This window comes from Clinocottus analis, unplaced genomic scaffold (genome assembly GCF_023055335.1).
Source record: "Clinocottus analis isolate CAN_PGR_092001 unplaced genomic scaffold, fCliAna1.0.p SCAF_15, whole genome shotgun sequence".
Taxonomy (NCBI): Eukaryota; Metazoa; Chordata; class Actinopteri; order Perciformes; family Cottidae; genus Clinocottus; species Clinocottus analis.
The window spans coordinates 1,057,567-1,074,585 of record NW_027175876.1 but is presented as its reverse complement, the minus strand read 5'-3'; the positions used below and the strand labels follow the sequence as shown (position 1 = coordinate 1,074,585).

General features: G+C 49.2%; 1 protein-coding gene across 1 annotated transcript in view; it reads left to right on the top strand.

The window, feature by feature from the left end:
- Positions 1-17,019, top strand: part of LOC137785930 (kelch-like protein 29) — a 189,971-nt gene that overhangs the window by 92,188 nt on the left and 80,764 nt on the right. The window contains exons 5-6 of the mRNA XM_068577501.1: positions 4,249-4,396; positions 7,774-8,322. Coding sequence (XP_068433602.1) covers positions 4,249-4,396; positions 7,774-8,322 — 697 coding nt within the window. The remainder of the gene's footprint in view (positions 1-4,248; positions 4,397-7,773; positions 8,323-17,019) is intronic.

Genomic DNA, 17,019 nt, shown 5'->3' with positions numbered 1-17,019 from the left:
TCTCTCTCGTTCTCTCAAAACCTGCTTTCCTCTCCCTCCACCTTCGTCTTTTCCCGCCCCCTCAGACCTGTTATTAAATGTCGTAGCAGTTAGCTGATTTGATCAGTGTGCGGCTGAAACCGTTGTTTATCCCAGAGGGACCTTGGTGTTATAGACACACTCTCCCTCTCGCTCTCTTCTGCCATTTTTTTCACTCGAGCAATAAAGTCATGTCTCCGGGGGGATTGGAGCGCTATATGTTCCAGGCCCTGAGCACAAAAAGGGGTGCGGAGAGCCGGAAGCTCGTGCAGGAAGTCCACGACGTCGGCGCCATTACAGGATGAAACCCGGTGCGATAACTCACCCGGCGGCGGCTCGAACCGAGCGCCAAAGCAAACGTAGAGCCGAGAGAGAGCGAGCGTTTTATCTCTCGTTTATCGCGGACGTCGTGGACGCGACTCAAAACAATCAAGAGCCCAGAGCCGTCCGATCAGCAGATGGCGGCCCGGCGGCGGGCGGGCTGGCGGGAGGGTTCTGGTACACGCCCATTAACGCCGCCTACTGCTGCGTAATGATGGATGGCAGCGCTCGCCGTGACCAGCCAGAACGAGGCTCTGCTGTCTCCGCTGCCCGGACGAGGAGGAGGAGTTTATATTTAGGCCGGATGCGTCTTGATTTTATCTTCCTCTCTCTTCAATACAGTGATCCTGTCATGTCGGCCACAGTCAGGAAAAGGGGTTCGGCTGTGCGTGCATGTGCGTGCATGTGCGTGCATGTGCGTGCATGTGCGTGCTCATGTGTTTCCGCATTATCGTGCAGGAGGAGCAGATGGACAGCTGCTTCGAAGACAGAAAAAAGAAAACGCCTTTACAAGGCAACAAGGATGGAAATTGTGGGGCTGTATTTGTGGTTTCTTTAGGTTTTTGAAGTGCAGCACAGTGTCGCAGAAATTCACCACAACGTTCATGTTTAAAGATATGGATCCAACACTTTTCCTAGCGCGTTGTAAAGATAAAATGCAGGTTTAGTCTCTCTGGTGGGAACTGGCACGAAATCCATCAGCAACGCCTTTTGATTATCTCCTCGTCATCTAGTTATTTCTTTGGCACATTTAAAGGGACAGTACACCCTTTTGTCCCTTTTATAACTTGATTCCTGCCGTATAACAAATGACTAATCTGCTGGATGACAAAGTATTTGAAAGGCTCATACAAGCATAGTTGACTGAAAATTAATGAAAAAAAGTATAATTTTTACATTTGTAATAGTTTTGGCCCCAAAAGAAGAAGTTTACTTAAATAAAACTTTGTTTGGTCAAAGTGTTACAAGCCAGATGAGAATACTGTTACAACTCTTTCTCCTCAAATACTCTTCGTCTTCTTTCCGTCCTTAAAACGGGAGAAACCGGTGCACAACATTGTGTTCTCTATGCACGAAACACAACTTTCTACAACCTAGAAGCACAACAAATGCATGACAAATACATGATAAATACACATACTGAGCAGTCTTTCCATCCTGCAGCAGCTCAGAGTGGAACAAGCGTTTGTGGTGGGTGACCCACAACCTTTGACCATGTGTGTGTCTGTTTGTGTTCATATGCATGCATGGTGATTGCACCTTTTAGTTGTGAGTCTGCGTCATGCTGCATTCCACTCGTGCAGTGTGTGTGGTCCATATGCACGGTTGCTGTGTACGCTTTAAAAAAAATAAAATCTTTCCCCGGCCAGCTTGACAACAAACACAGAACGGCTTGGCACGACTCAAAAATAATTTATCTGGCTCCCCTCCTCCTCTTCATCCTCGTCCTCCTCTCCAGCATGGTTTTTGTCGAGTCAGAGGAAACCATCTGCTGCCCGGTGATAATGGGCGGCCGGGGAGGAGGCGACTGTAAATATGGAGGAGCAAATACAATTGAGGGGAAATGACGGGCGCAGTCCCAGAACCTGCAGCCGCTTCCTGCCCACCTGCAGCAGCGCCGCCATCTTAATAAACACCCCTCTGATATCTGCTGGCTTCTGTGTGTGTGTGTGTGTGTGTGTGTGTGTGTGTCTTTTCCCATCTAACCTTGATCATTTTCAAGTCCGGCTTGTTCCTGAGCCGAGCTGATACGCTGTCAATGTGACGGCGCTGACTAAGAACCTTCTTTCTTTTCCTCTTTTTTACTCACTTTTTTTTGTCCTGGTGCACTAAAACTGTGACGGATGAATTGCCTTTCAGCAGAAGAGACCTCCCCCCCCCCCTCCCCACCACCACCACCACCACCACCACCACCACCATCCTCGCTCTTCCTCCTCCTGTTTTTCTTCCTCTGTTTTTGGATAAATGGGTGGGCGTATTAATGAGAGCATGTTACGAGGCAGGTGCAGAGGGAAGAGAGTCGATGCTGCGCGTTAATGAGGAGCTGCCCCGTGTATATATATTTATATATTTTATATATATAGGGGAAGGTAAAGCATGGCTGGAGAGGAATACAGTAAAAGCACACAGAGCAGCGCAGGAGGGAAACTCATTAAAACAAATAGTGGGCTACAGAAAACAACTCCTCACCTTGAAAATGGTCCAAATCTTCCCTTTTCCTCGAGTCTCCGGGGCTCTCAGATGGAATTGAGCGCTTAGGGCATTTCTCTGAGTAAACCATTTCAGTTTTCTCTTGTCTGAAGTCGACAGGTTGAGCCGGACAAAAAGACCTGACAGCCCGTCTTCCCCCTTAAACCCGGCTCCATTCTCTCACTCCATCACTCTTGTTTTCTGCTTCTTTTTTTCGCCTTGAGATGTTTGCCATCGCTGTTCTCTCCTCCTCTCATCCCTCCCTCCGTCGTGCCCCTCAGCACTTACAAACTGTCGGATAACTTTCAGTATGAATTCATCAACTAAGTGACACTCGATCTGCTCCGGTGAGGCTGTTCGTCAGGCAGCAGATGAGCAGATGTTTATTAAAGTGTCTTCTCCAAGCCATCGGCGAGTGGATCGACGTAAAGATGCACGTTGACGCGCCGTGAACACCCAATTGGATTACTTTATTTTATTTTTTATAAAAAAAAAAAAATTTTGTATTTAATTTTTTAATTTAAAAAATATTAACTTTTTTATTTATTCTATTATTAATAAAAATATTTTTTATTTATTAGTAATTGGTTTATTTAATTCATTAAATAATGTATATATTTTTATTTTATTTTTTTATTTATTTTTTTATTTTATTTTTTGGGGCGTGTTGTTGTCACGATGGTGAAGAGGAAGGTGGGGTCAGGGAGGATAATGGAAGTGAGGGATGAAGGGATCAGCCTGGGAGGGGTTAGCGGTGACCAGGTCTTTTCTATTAACTCGGGAGGGCGAGCGAGCGGGGGGGGGGGGGGGGCGCTCTCTCGCTGCCTGGTTGTTAGACCGAGCGTCCAGGCTGCAGACAGGCAGAGGCGAATATTGCTCAGGGGTCCAGTGGTGATTGACCCGGTGTTTTCATCAGCCTGGGCTCGCCTGATAACATTTCTTACCCCCTCACACACGCACACACACACTCACAGCAAAAAATATGAGAGCTTCGAGTGCAGTGAAAGGCTTAGAGGAACTCTTAGTTTGGTTTTGGGCGAAGTTGCCTCGGCTTTACCCCCGTGCACACATTGTCACCTCGCTTTTCTTTATTTCTTTATTTTTTAAATTACATTTTCGCCCTCGCCCCTCATCCCCCTCCGGCGAACGGATTCCTTTCTATTTACTCCCCATTTGTCGTATTTGTGTTCAGAATTCTATTATCTCACTCGACTGAACACGATGTTTAATTCATTGCAACAAAAAAAAAAAAAAAATTAAGATATACAAAGTCCCGGCGGGGAGAAAAGAATCTGAATGTGAATGTCGCCGCCGCACGAGAAAGCTAATTGTTGTTGGTGTGGATATATAAAAAGAGAAATGCATTGTCTCTTCCTGCAAAGACTCTTGAGGCCAACAACAAGATTGTTATACCCTTGATCCCGTTAGATTTATATATTTATATATATATATGGGCTGTAATCAGCTCTCACTCACCGCTAATTATATGCCACGCTCCATCATCAAGGCTCACTTCAAGACCTTCAAAAAAAAAGGTGATTCGTTGCACTTTTCATTCAAGCAGCAACATGAAATAGTGTCAAACCGTCGCCTTTGGCCAAATAGATATCGGGCGGCCATTTGCAAACAAGTATGTGGTCTAAAGATCAAGTGTTTTTTAATCCTCGCACTTCTCTTTCTGGTTGTTTCATGTTTGTTTTTCTGTCTCGGTGCTCGCAGGTGTCCGGTCTCTCTCCCGGAGACAGCCAGACGCCCGGCCTGCTGCTGGCGCCGGGCGTGAGGTGGGGACAGACGCCCATCAACCAGCTCACGCCCTGGGACACCGACGAGCCGCCCGCCAAGCAACACAGAGACAGCGAGCCCGCCGGTAATCACACACACACACACACACACACACACACACACACACACACACACACACACACACACACACACACAGGTTTCCATACGGTGGTTCCACATCTCTGGCACTGAAACGAGTCGTATTCATGAATATCTTCACCTGAATCTGAGGCGTTTTAGACCTTTTGAAGGGAGGGAGACACGTCCAGACAGTGTGTGAAAGACCCGTTAGGCCAACGCAACGTGAAGAGTGGGAGACAACCAATGAAAAAAAGACATTTTATTAACGATTATTTGCTTTCTTGCCAACCGTTAGGTCACTGGTTCGGCTCGGGGACACACAGTCGCCCTCAATGACGAGCCGCCGCGACCCGAATCGAGGAACATTCTCAACTTCTCGAATGTATTTAATGAAAAGATGCAGCAGTTTGAACCTGAGACATTGGCATTGATTAAAAAAAATCCTTTAAAAACATTGATTTATTACATTTTGAATCAAATATAAGTGCAAGTTCAAAGGCTGATTTGTACATTTAGTATGATGCTTAATTTAACTACACAAAAAGTCCCTTCAAAATAAAATCACAGGTTAAATTTTTTTTTTTTTCCCCAAGCAAAGGCCCACGACCCAATAAAAACGGCCCACTAGTTGAGAACCACTCTGTTAGATGATAGATACACGGTGATGAATATAAAGCTAGAGCCAGCAGCTGGCCAGCTAGCTTAGCTTAGCACGACTGGAAACCGGGGGAAATGGCTCTTTTCGAAGGAACAATACAAAACAAATGGGCTAACGAGCAGGACGCTCGTCAGCAGCCGTTCCCGTACTGCAGGTGGGTTCCTCCCTCGTGGAGATGCATGCGTGCACACGGCAATAAAAGCAGCCGCACTAGCATCTGATGCTAATGAGACATCCTGGCTGCCCCTTTCCCCCCCCAACCCCTACACACACACACAAAGTGCACACTTCTTGCCTTCCTCAACATGCACAATCATGCATAATTAACATCCACAAACACCGTCTTTACATAAACCCGCTCGGTTCTGCATACGATTACAGGAAATGTCAGCGTGACAACGAGAAGTTCAGAGAGAGAGAAAAAGAGCATGAATCCATATTGCGCCTCCAGCGCCTCCCTCTGCTCTCGTCTCACCGTCCTCGTTTTGCGTGTCACTGCTCCAGTCTACATTAAAGTCCTCCAAACGATCTCCACCAGGTCTAATTCAGACGTCGACCTTATTCTATTCGTGCCCGTTTTTTTTTTTTTGAGCAGCACAACAGAGGCAGCGAGTGCGCAAGGAGTTTTTTTTTATTTTTTTACTCATATTGTAATGAACTCACCCAGAATGGCTCTGCCCTCGAGCAGTTAATTTCCTTCCGCCGGCCTCGGCCTCCCGCTCGTCGCACAAATGTGTCTCATTTAAGCGTAACGCCGGCACAAACACAGATTCCAGCTCAACAAATCCAGATCGCAAACAGCTGCTCCTCTGCTGCTGGAAAAACACATTTCAGCCACTACATGTTCAACCCCCCTCCCTTCTTTCTTTCTCTCTCATCGCAAGTCTTCCATATAGATTGCTTCGTGGATTAATTATTCATCGGGTTGATCTGTTACCCAGGAGGGACGTTACTGGAGCAGAAACCGTCGGAGGTGCTCTCACGATGGGAGCATTGATAAGAGCAGGAGGCCCCCTGTGCGCCTCCTGCTGCGTGACCGCAGCCTCCTGCTGTGCATTGAGGGGCCGTGAAGCCCTGGATGTCTTATTATTTGTGTGGAAGTGAATGAAGCTTCCTCTCTTACTGCAGCTTCCTCTCCACCGTAGCCGTGGAGTGAGATGTCACAAACCCGCCGGCTCGCTTGCCGTCGCATTGCACACGACTCTCCAAAAAAAAAAAAAAAAATTCCAGCACAGTGTTGCATATTGATTTGCGCGTGATGCGCCTTTTTTTTTTTTTTTTTCCAAAAAACTGTGACTGGCGTTTGCGACGGGGAGCCAGGCTCCTCTCCACACTTCACTGAACTGTGTTTGCCAGAGAGTTCTCTGCCAACTGTGGCAGAATTAATCAACGCTTTCTCTTCAACAGAAGAAGAAGAAAAAACCTTCACGGTCGCGTGTCTGTTGAAGAAAGTTTGTCTTTCAAAAGGAGAAGTTTCGAGTTTCTTTGTGCAAAGAATAGTTCTTGTTTTCACGCCGTGATTTCGACTTAAATAAATAATTGAAAAATCATAAAAGTGGAGTTATTTATTTTTTTAAAGCATGTGTGAAGAGGAGATTGGAGACGAGCGTATTTCTATACATGCCATTAAACATTAATGTGGCGGCTTCGCTCTGCAGCGGAGGCCCGATGTGTGAATGTGGGTCGACGCTGGGTCACGATAATGAAATCCGAAGAAGAAAATCAAAAGAAATTGCCTAATTGATTCTTCTTTTCGCTGCTAAAAGATGGAAGTAATGGTGAAGGACAAGAACATAGAAACGGGGGACATACTCCGTGTGTGTATGGCATGTTGAATTATCAAAAAACTTCATGAAATGTGGAATCACTAAGCTAGCCCATTTGATTAGACTCCTTTTATCAAGAAGTGCTGCAAAAATACGGGAAATTCAATATAGTTTTGATGCCAATTATCTGAATGGCATGTGAATTATGAAAGGAAGTGGCCTCTGGAGTCCTTTACTCCCACCATCCTCACCCCTCCCCTCCCTAAACATCCATCTCAACCCGGACTATTACATCAGATATCTGATTTGGTGAATAACGTGGACTTTTTTCTTTCTCCTTTTCTTTCCCGTAGCCTTTTTTTCGTGCATGCTGTGATTTAGCCTTTGCCCCGTTTGGCAGAGTGCACGGCTATTTTTGGAGCTCGGACCGCGGCAGGAGGAGATGGAGATGAGAGAGTAGGAAGCCAACGAGGGAAGGAGGCGTTCAGAGCCAATATGGCCGCGTCTTCCCAGCACACACCCTCAGCATCCGACGCCTCGGGGTAGAGAAATGATTGGCTCCGAGTGTCTGGGTAAAGAAACACCGACACGGATAGCGGTGTGTCCGCTGAGCGTGTGTGCGTTCGTAGTCGGAGAAAAAGCATCGTGACGGAGTCTTTTAATCTGATTTTAGGCGCTGAGCTTCAGGCATTTTTTTTTCCTCAAAGTCCAAAACCAACTTGGACACGTTGCGGCGTGGAGACTCGTCTCCTGCTGCTTCCCGTCTCCGTTTGATCCTCTAATACCAGACTTATGATCGATCGGCCTCTTGTTTTTGGGGCTTTCTTTCTTCCGCTCGCTTCCGCTGTAATCACGTCGGCGTCGCCCCGGTGGCCCCGCCCCCTTCGAGGCGTCCTCCGATGACCTCCATCCCTCCATCGTACGTGCGATTGCTGACTTCTCTTTCTCGCCTCGCAGGTCCGACCTGGGCTTCCCCGGTGGCGGCGGTGAGCCAGCCCAGCCTGCTGCCCCACACCTACGCCCTCCCGCAGCCGCCCTCCTTCAGCCACAGCGTGACGGCGCAGTCGCCCATCATCGGCGTGACGCCGTCCGTGCGGGCGCCGATGCCCCCGCAGCACCCGCTCATGACGGCGCACTTCCAGCTGACGCCGCACTCCACGCAGCAGCCGCCCTCCATGGTGCTGGGCATGCCCAGCCAGCCGCAGTACGCCGCCGTCCACCCGTCGGCCCTCGCCGCCCAGGCCAACCACGTCGTCCACCCGAACCCCCACAGCGTGATGGGCAACGGCCACCTGACCTCGCACCACGGCCTCATGCAGCACCCGGCCTTGCCCCTGACTAACGGGCAGGCGGCGGCCGTGGCGGCGGCGGTAGCGGTAGCGGCGGCGCACGGCCAGCCCGCCGCCGCCGCCGCCGCAGACACTCAGGACGGTCCCAACGGGCTGCAGATGCTGCGGACGGTCGGGATGGGGAAGTACGAGTTCAGCGACCCGGGACATCCCAAAGGTAAGCGCTGGAAACAAACCCTCAAGAGCCGGATGTTTTTTTGAGTGTCTCTCTCTTCCAGATGTGCAACGCTGTCACGACCGTCTGTAAAAAGGTTAAATCAAAGCAGATCCCTTCTGCTTGCAACCCGAGTTTTGAAGCGAATCCAAGCCAGGGAGGTGTTAGGTATTAAATCAATACTCTCGGCTCTCTCATTCCTCGTGACCTGATGAAACCCTCTGCCCTCTTGTTTGTCTCCGAGTTGCCAGCAGTCATAAACGAGGCAACAAAACAGAAGCGAAAAAGGTTTGTTTTTTTTGTTGAAACACAACTTGCGAACAGGAGCCCATTTGCTTCAAAGTTTGCTCCAAGGTCGCGGCGAACGGAGGTGCACCTAAAGCGGCACCGGGAAAAAATATATAATCCCTCTCGCTCGCGTCCGCGGTGGATTCTTTTTCTCGGAGAGAACATGTTGTACTGATCTCAAACCACTACACAGCGAGCAGCGCCGGTGCTGTTGTGCACTGGAAATTGGTTGAAAGTGTGTCGGGTTTATCCTTCCCCTCCGCTCGTCGGGCTCGCAACGCTCCCCAGGCCGGCTAAACGCCAAGCGGGGAAGAGCTTTTTATTTTTTTCGCGGACCCTGCCCTCGCATCGCCCTCTCGCTCTCGCTCTCTCTCTCTGCGATGGTTTGAAGCCTTGTTGACTTGTTTGTGAAAAGGTGCTCGGCGGCTCTCCGGCTCTGCGAGCCGTGAATTGGTGTTTTTATTTTTATTTTTTTTGGTTTTTAACCTTGGAGTTTATGACGCCGGGGCGGCAGAAAAACAGATGTTCGCAATTCCCCCGACCAATTTTCACATTTAATGACGCTTTTAATTTAGGTTTAGATTGTTTTCTTTTTCCCTCACTCATTTTGATCAATAAAATGTGTGCAAATGAACTTGTAGATTGCGAGGAGGAGGAGGAGGAGGAGGAGGAAAAAAAGCAATTATTTCAGGGACTGCCTGCGATACATTGAAATGAGACTGCAGGTAGAAATGGATAATTAGATGGGCTCGGCGGCTCGGTCCGGTTTCCATTGAATGAGCCCTTTTTTGGTTGTGTTATTCTTTTGTGTATCTCCTGTAGAATAGACTAGTCGCGATCCATTAACCAGGTGCGTGTCAACATGTACTGACCTCCTCCTCACGGGCCCAAAGAAGCTGCGGCTTTAATTGGAATTGCAGTATTTACCCAGATCCGCTGTACAAGGAAGAACAAGCGCTGTAGGATTGTTAAAATCCTGCAAAAAAAAACCACACTGTCACCTTGATTCATGTTATGATGAAGTTAATGTATTCAGCTTGTACGGCTACAGTTTGTCAGCTGCTGTATTTCAAAGGCAGGAGCAGCAACCCTGTGTCGATTTCCCAGACACAATATACACTTGAAATGGTGCGCGGGTCCTCGATGAAGGTCAAACCGCCACTAGACACTTGAAATCTCGCATCTCCTCAACCGTTATTTTTCAGTTTTTGTCATCCCTACTTGACATTGGACATTAGTACGAGTGCTGTCAGTGCCGAGTATGGAAATTGGTGGCGATGTCCTTTTTTTTTTTTTTTTTTTGCTCCCCTCGAACACTCAACACGTCGGCCGTGATCACGTCGGCGTCACCCCGATGGCCACGCCCCCTTTTCAAGACGCTTCCCACGGGCGGTCCCTCTGTCCTGGCTCTCTTATCCCTGCTCTCAACGTGCACAAAGGCTCCCACTGGTCTTCTGCATTGTTTTTTTTTTTTAAAAACACTTAACGTGGCGATTGTACACACATATACACACACACATATACACACACACATATACACAAGGCCCTGCTGTTCGTGGCGTAAGGGTAAAATATGGAGGGTAAACTCTTGTGACCTGCATTCTAGCTACCCTCTGTTAAAATTATCTTAACCTGCTGTTGGCACTTCTCTCTCCTTCTGCTTAGACCCCCCCCCCCCCTCTCAAAAATAAATAAATAAACGAGAAGTAGTTTGTGAAAAGAAAAGCGAAGCCGCTCCAGGTGAGAAGTCAGTGTTTCTGCAGCCCTCTAATGGCTGAGGTGAGGATGAGAGGGCCGGCCAATCAGATCCCCGGGCACAGATTGTGGGTTGCACACAAATCTGGCGTGAAAAACGAGGCGGTGGATGAAGTCCCAGCGTACACACACACACACACACACACACACACACACACACACACACACACACACACACACACACACACACACACGTGTGATACAAACCACTCATGCCCTAACACTGCAGGGTCAACTTCTTCTGCGATAAAGAAGCCGGAGAAAAAAGGGGAATAAATGAGATGCACTGTGTGTGAACAGCTGATGGATTATCACCCTGACGGCGGTCCCGATACACAACGCGTCCCAGGCTTTAGCCCGGGCCGCCGCCGCCGCGTCAAATCCTGGAGGTGCATCGCTCACGTCGGAGGGGTTTCAGGAAGGGATTATTTTCGGACAAACTGTTTGAACACTTAAGCCTCTGCTTAAGCAAATGTCTTGCTGCATTAAAGAAGAAAGAAGAAAACCCCCTTGAGCCTCTGGACACAATGTGTGTACGAGCTGATTTTTTATTTGTTTTGATGGCAAAGTCCTGGATCGTGGAGGAGCTGACGGAGCTCTGCCTCCTTAATCCAGCTGCACGCACGCACGCACGCACACGCTACTGTACACACGCGTGTAGTTGTGTGCGGTGGCTCGCTCGCCTTCCTGTGTGCGACTGCGTGGATGTTTTGTCAGATGTCAGCCCCGCAGCCTTAAAGCCAAAACACCACAGTGACAGAAATCACACTCCGTGTTTGATTTGGCTTCGCCTTCAAAAAAAAAGGGAGCAATTTGTCTTCGCTCCGCATCAGCAGGCACATCAACAACTGTGTGCTCCTTCTCTCTCTCTCTCTCTCTCTCTCTCTCTTCTCTCTCTCTCCATCCCTCTCTCTCTTCCCCCCCCCCCACACGTGTAGCCATCGCGCCGAAGATTCACGCGGCGCAGCCGGCAGGCGGCTTTAACCTCGTCACCTACTGAGAGGTGCCAGTCACCGGGCTGTGATCTGCCTACCTGGCTCCCCCATCCGCAGCGTGAGCTTTCCATAATACCTGCCTGTCATCGACCCCCCTCCTCCCTCCTTCCCATGCTCCATATTTTAGTTTTTTTGTGTCTTCTTAGAAAGACGATCTCACCGAGCACTTAAACTATCTGTTTAGCGTAGCGGGAGCCGCGGCAATCACGCCTGTCGGCGGATGACTGACGTCGTGAAGAGGACGAACAAACCAAAAAAAAAACAAAAGATGGAATCAAAAGGGAGACGCTGAGAGCCGGAGTGGTCCATTGACCGAGTCATTAAAATCGATGGCTGCCCCGATGCGTACCAGGAGGACGCCGGTGCCGAGCTCAGCAGGGACGGACTACAGAAGTTATCATCTCCGCGTGTCGCTCGTGGTGCTTTTCCCAGCCGCTCAAATGGTTTTGTTTTTCATATTCTCCGTCCCCGTTCCTTTCCTTTTCCCGGCTTAGCGAGAGCCGAGATGACCGCGGGCTTCTGCGTCGTGTCGCCTTGCAGCACGCTGTGACCCTGATGGAAAGTTGTTGGGTTTTTCTTTGTGTTTGCTGGTAAATGCTTAGAAATGAGGAGCAGATGAAGCTCACGCCTCACGTCTGGTTTGGTAAACTGTAGTTTTACCATTCAGGCGTCGCAGACGACGAGTCCGCCGCTGACTCACTCGCGCGTTACGCAGCCCGCTCCTCGCCTCTTCTGCTTCTTCCTATGATGTCAAACCATCATTTTAATGCTCCTTTCCACCTCGCTGACCTTTATACCAGCCTATGCACACACACACACATGCATACATGCGGACGACACAAACACACACACGCGTCGTCGTCGTCGTCGGTCGCCTCCTTCCGCCCACAAAGTTCATCTTCCAGTCGGCTCACATCAGTCGTCATCTGGGGACCGAGCGGCGCCGGATTCTGCTGGTGAAAGCAATTAAGATGCCTCGGCGAGTTAAGATCAGTGTTTTCACTTTGCTACGCGGAGAGCGTCGCGGCCTCACCTTTCCTCTCTCGTAATCTCAATACGATCCTTACAAAAGCTTCCACGAGGACCTCTCACTGTGTGTGTGTGTCTTTATTGCCGCTCATTGCACTTATCGCGCTCCATCACAAGCTTATTTTTGGAGTCGGCGTGCTAATACGTTAGCGTCTGGCCTGTTTGTTGTATTGATAATGACGCGGCGCCCTCCGGACGTGCAGAGCGTTTGACTCTTCCTCCCGGAGACGTTTGTCTGCAGGCTGAAGCGGCGTCGGCGTATTACAAAGCGTATATTCATTTATACTTACGGTATTATCCGCTGTGTGTCGGCGAGTGCACGCGCATTAGTTGCGCGGCGGCAACACGCCGCTGCTGCACGACAGACCGCTCAAACCCAGTCATTAAAAACACAGCCAGTTTGTGATAGCCACACTGAGACCATTAATCGCGGCAACCATATTAATTAAACCCTCCTCGCTCGCTCGCTCTCTCTCTCTCTCTTTCTCCTTCACTTGTGCAGAGTATCTCCACTACCTCCTCACTGCACACATTATACCCAAAGTGCGTCTTTCACAGACACGAATGCGACAGAGAATCCCGTGCAGTTCTAGGATTGTGTTTTTTTTTAAAAATATATTTGAATTTCCAATATGCTGACTCGGATCAGCGTCTGCGGAGTGAGCGGCGGTAAATTAATTAAAGTCACCGCGGTGTTGTGCCGGGCGATTATCTTTAAAGCTATCCGCATCAGGATTAGCTAAAGCAGAACTAGGGGTTATTATGGTTTCAAAACAGGCTTAACTTTGAATATGAAATGCATGGATTTTCCCATCTTTCTCTCTCTCGCAGCGTTCCTTCAACTCTACGTTGCTCACAAAAAAAAGAAGGAATTCACAAGAGCCTCGGATTGTTGCAAATTATGTATGAGGATGAAATTTATTCCAATCGCCGTCCACAACGTGTGGTAATTCTCCTAAATGAGCATGCGGCGTGCCAAGAAGATATCCTGAAGAGGTAAACCCGGCGCACGCCGGTCCACACGAGTCCACACGGGGCCCAAATATTGACTCGACCCGCCTTCGTGTCGGGAACGACCGCTGCGCCGATGTAGCTGAGGTACCTGCCGCTGCCTCCTTACCTTTGCTAAGGAGGCCTTTCATTGAGATGTCTCACTGTTTCTATCACAGGGAGGGAGTGAGGGAGGAGGGAGGGAAGGAAGGAGGAAACGTGAGGTGAGCGGCGCGTCGTAAGCGGCGTGCAAGAAGAAGCCGCTCGCCCCCTCGTCGAGTTTCTCCCCCTCGTTATCGTATTTTTTAAAAGGAGGACCCCCGCCAGGGAGCCCCATACATTACCCCCACACACACACATGCATACACACACACACACACACACTTAACGCGGAGACGGAGGAGAGCTCATTAAGATTGATCATTCCTCGTCCACCTCCTCCGCGTGCGGAACGCGTGGCCACCGGCTTCATTAATCACCCGGATTTCAAGATAAAGCTCGGCGCGCGGGGGCCCCGAAAGAAGCCTGACAGCCCGCTCCCACACACACACACACACACACACACACTCAGACACACACACACACACACACACACACACTCTCACACACACACTCAGACACACACGGCATTGTGCGGCTCCCTGCCACGCGAGGCGGAAGGCGCCCTCCCTTCCTCCCCTACCTATACTCTCCTCCCCACCTGTCTTCTACACTGCAATTGTCTGTCTGTTTCTTCCCCCGGCATCACCCCTCCCCTGTTGTTGTCTCTCAGCACCCCTCTTCCTCCTCCCTCCCTCCTCTTCCTCCTCCCCTCTCATCTTCTATACGTTCCTTTCTTCCTCATACCTGCCACTTGTTCAATGCCTCCCTCTCTCTCTCTTCCTTTCCCGCTCGACTCCATTGATGCTCAAAGGTATTATCCGTTTCTCTAAAAGCTTCTTCTTCTTTTTCCTTGTAATGCCTTGTTCAGCGAGGTGGCAAAACCTATAAGAAAACGAAGGATGAAAGACAAACAAACGTCATATTTACTTTCATTACTCGCGGCAAACAAAGGAAAGTTCACCTTAACGATGCCCTTGATTATTTTTTTCATCAAGATGTTTCACTCGAGGCACACTGATACACACCAGAGTGTATATGCCAATGAAAGAAGAGGAATCTGCATCTGTTTCTGTGGTTGTGTGTGTCCTACACCCATGTGGACTCGCACCGGCCGTGGTCTTGACTCTTGCTCCCCCGTGACACACGTGCACAATAGAGAACATGGAGACAAAGGACCGTGTGTGCAAAGCGGTGTCCGAGTGAACGGAGGCCGGATCCTGATTTAATCAAATGTCAAACGTGTTATTTCCCAGCGCGTCGGGCCGCGAACACAAGCAGCCGCGCTTCATCAAAGGGATGCCGAGTGTAAACACGGCAGATGCTGCCGGGAAGTCAGTCGAACGGCGGATGTTTCCCTCTAATGAGAAGGCGTAATTGCAACAGGGAGGCGACGCGGTATCCCAAACAGCAGCAGATGCGCCTCGGCCCAGAAGAAGAAGAAGCTCAGCGGCGGCGGCGGCGGCTCGCTAATGTTCTCTCGGTCTGAGCGGAGAGAGTCGAACTCCTCGCCGTGCTCCAGAAAACTTTTTTCTTTAATGGCTTCGATAATGCACGCGGGGCATCTAATAAATTCTACCAGACATTAGCGAGAATGTCCCACAACCCTCGTACAACTTATTATTCCACAGAGTGTGCGACAGGCTTCTTCTCAGGTCCGGTATCTTAATTCTTCTGTGACTTAGAGGAACGATAATGGCCCCGAATTGCACCCGAGAGATGTCTTTGAAGGCCTGAGACTCTTCCTCGGGCGTGAGACGCCTCGCCATAAGACCGATGTTCAGCGTACGGGACGGTTCTTTGCTGCTGGAGGCGGCGGCGGCGGCCATCTTTATTCTGCCACTGTAGTCCTTCCCTCTCTCCTACACAGACATTGTTTTCTTACGTTATGCAGCTGGCTGGAGTGCAAGATATATATTTATATATATAACTATTGTATTAGAGTTAAACTTAGATTACAACTTTACAAGGACACACCGGCCGTACATAAGCATTGGAGCATGCTGGACACAATCAGAATTTCTTTTTTTGGGGCAGTCCAGTCGTCTAATAGATTGTTTTCTATCCCTGGAGAGAGATAGAGACGGAGAGAAGCTGGGGGAGGAGGAGGAGGAGGAGGAATGAAAGAAAGAAGAGAACGAGAGCAAGAGAGAGAGAGGGGGGGGGGGAAACGGGGAGAAAGAAACCTGATGAAATGCAGAGATTACTCGCCTGACTCGACTCGAGGCTCATCTCAGGTGTGCAGTCTGCTGAGAAGACTCCCACATGCGAGCTCACCCCGCCGCCAACCTTTCTGCTCGGGCTGCCATGACTTTCACAAAGTTACCCAGTAAACACGCGTTGTCTTCAGGGGGGTGGATGTGACATTTATCTTGGAGCTGCACTAGTGACATGAGAGTTGGGAGGGAGGTGGGGGATTGTTTGTTTTTTTCTGTTTTCTAATTTAGTTTTTTTTTTTTTCCCCACATGCGGTCGCGCCGCGCTGCTCTTTCGGGGTCGACTCGGAGGACACGCGGCCCGCGGGCGAAGGAACGGGAGGAATGTACACAAATAAAACACTCATCGTAAACACGGTCGGCGTGTAAGGCGAGCGGAGGGGAAGCGTATCCGCTTTCTCTCGCACGGACGCTGGCATCTGTGTCGGGTCCTAAATGTGAGCGATGTAGCCAGAGAGAGAGAGAAAGTAACTTTACACTTTTAATAAGCGCTCGAGTGGAGTTTGCACTTTTTTGTTTTGTGTTTGGTATGTTTGCACTTTAAATACTCCAACACAACCTCACAGCTATCCCTCAAAGGGAGCCGGCACATAATTTCCATGGAGTATTCTCAACATTTAAAGGGCAGCCGTGCTTTTTGTATTTCCCTAATGGCACTAGTTACGTTTTAAGGAGTTCAACCGGAACTTTAAACTTTTTAATTTTTAATTTTTCTCACCGTCATGTCAAAAAACAACCTGCAGAGCTCACAAACCTTCAAACAGCCAAAGCACTCTCACACGGCTATTTGCATGTTCACACAGCCTCCTTTTTGTGTGACATTCAGTGCTAATGTTGTGCTGGAGACCTTCAGCACTGTGTTGACAGACAGATTGGCTTAAAGGGCAGATTAGGTGCAAACATGTAGATATTGTGTAACAAAATGTTGGACTTCTGGACCCATTCAGCGTCACGACGTTTGGATTAGCTTGCTTATTTACGGGCGCTACGGCTCACATTCAGATCATGTGTTGGGTTTAAGTCCCGGATCAGATCAGTAGGAAATTTAGGGGCCCAGATATAACTTTTCGAGCGGCTTTCATAAACCCTAAAGCAGAGCACGCTTTAGAGGCGTATACGGCTTCGCTACGTCGCTCCTCCCCATGCTAACTATGGTCACTTCCATTCATCAGTTGCGGAAAAGCCAAGATGGCGACGATCAAATCGCCGAACTCGAGGCGTCGGAGCGTCAGTCGATGTTATAATGTACCTTTACCTTCCTCCAATACTCATTTAAGCTAATGGAGCCTCCATATGTTAGCCGTTAGCCATTAGCTCCACCACTGATT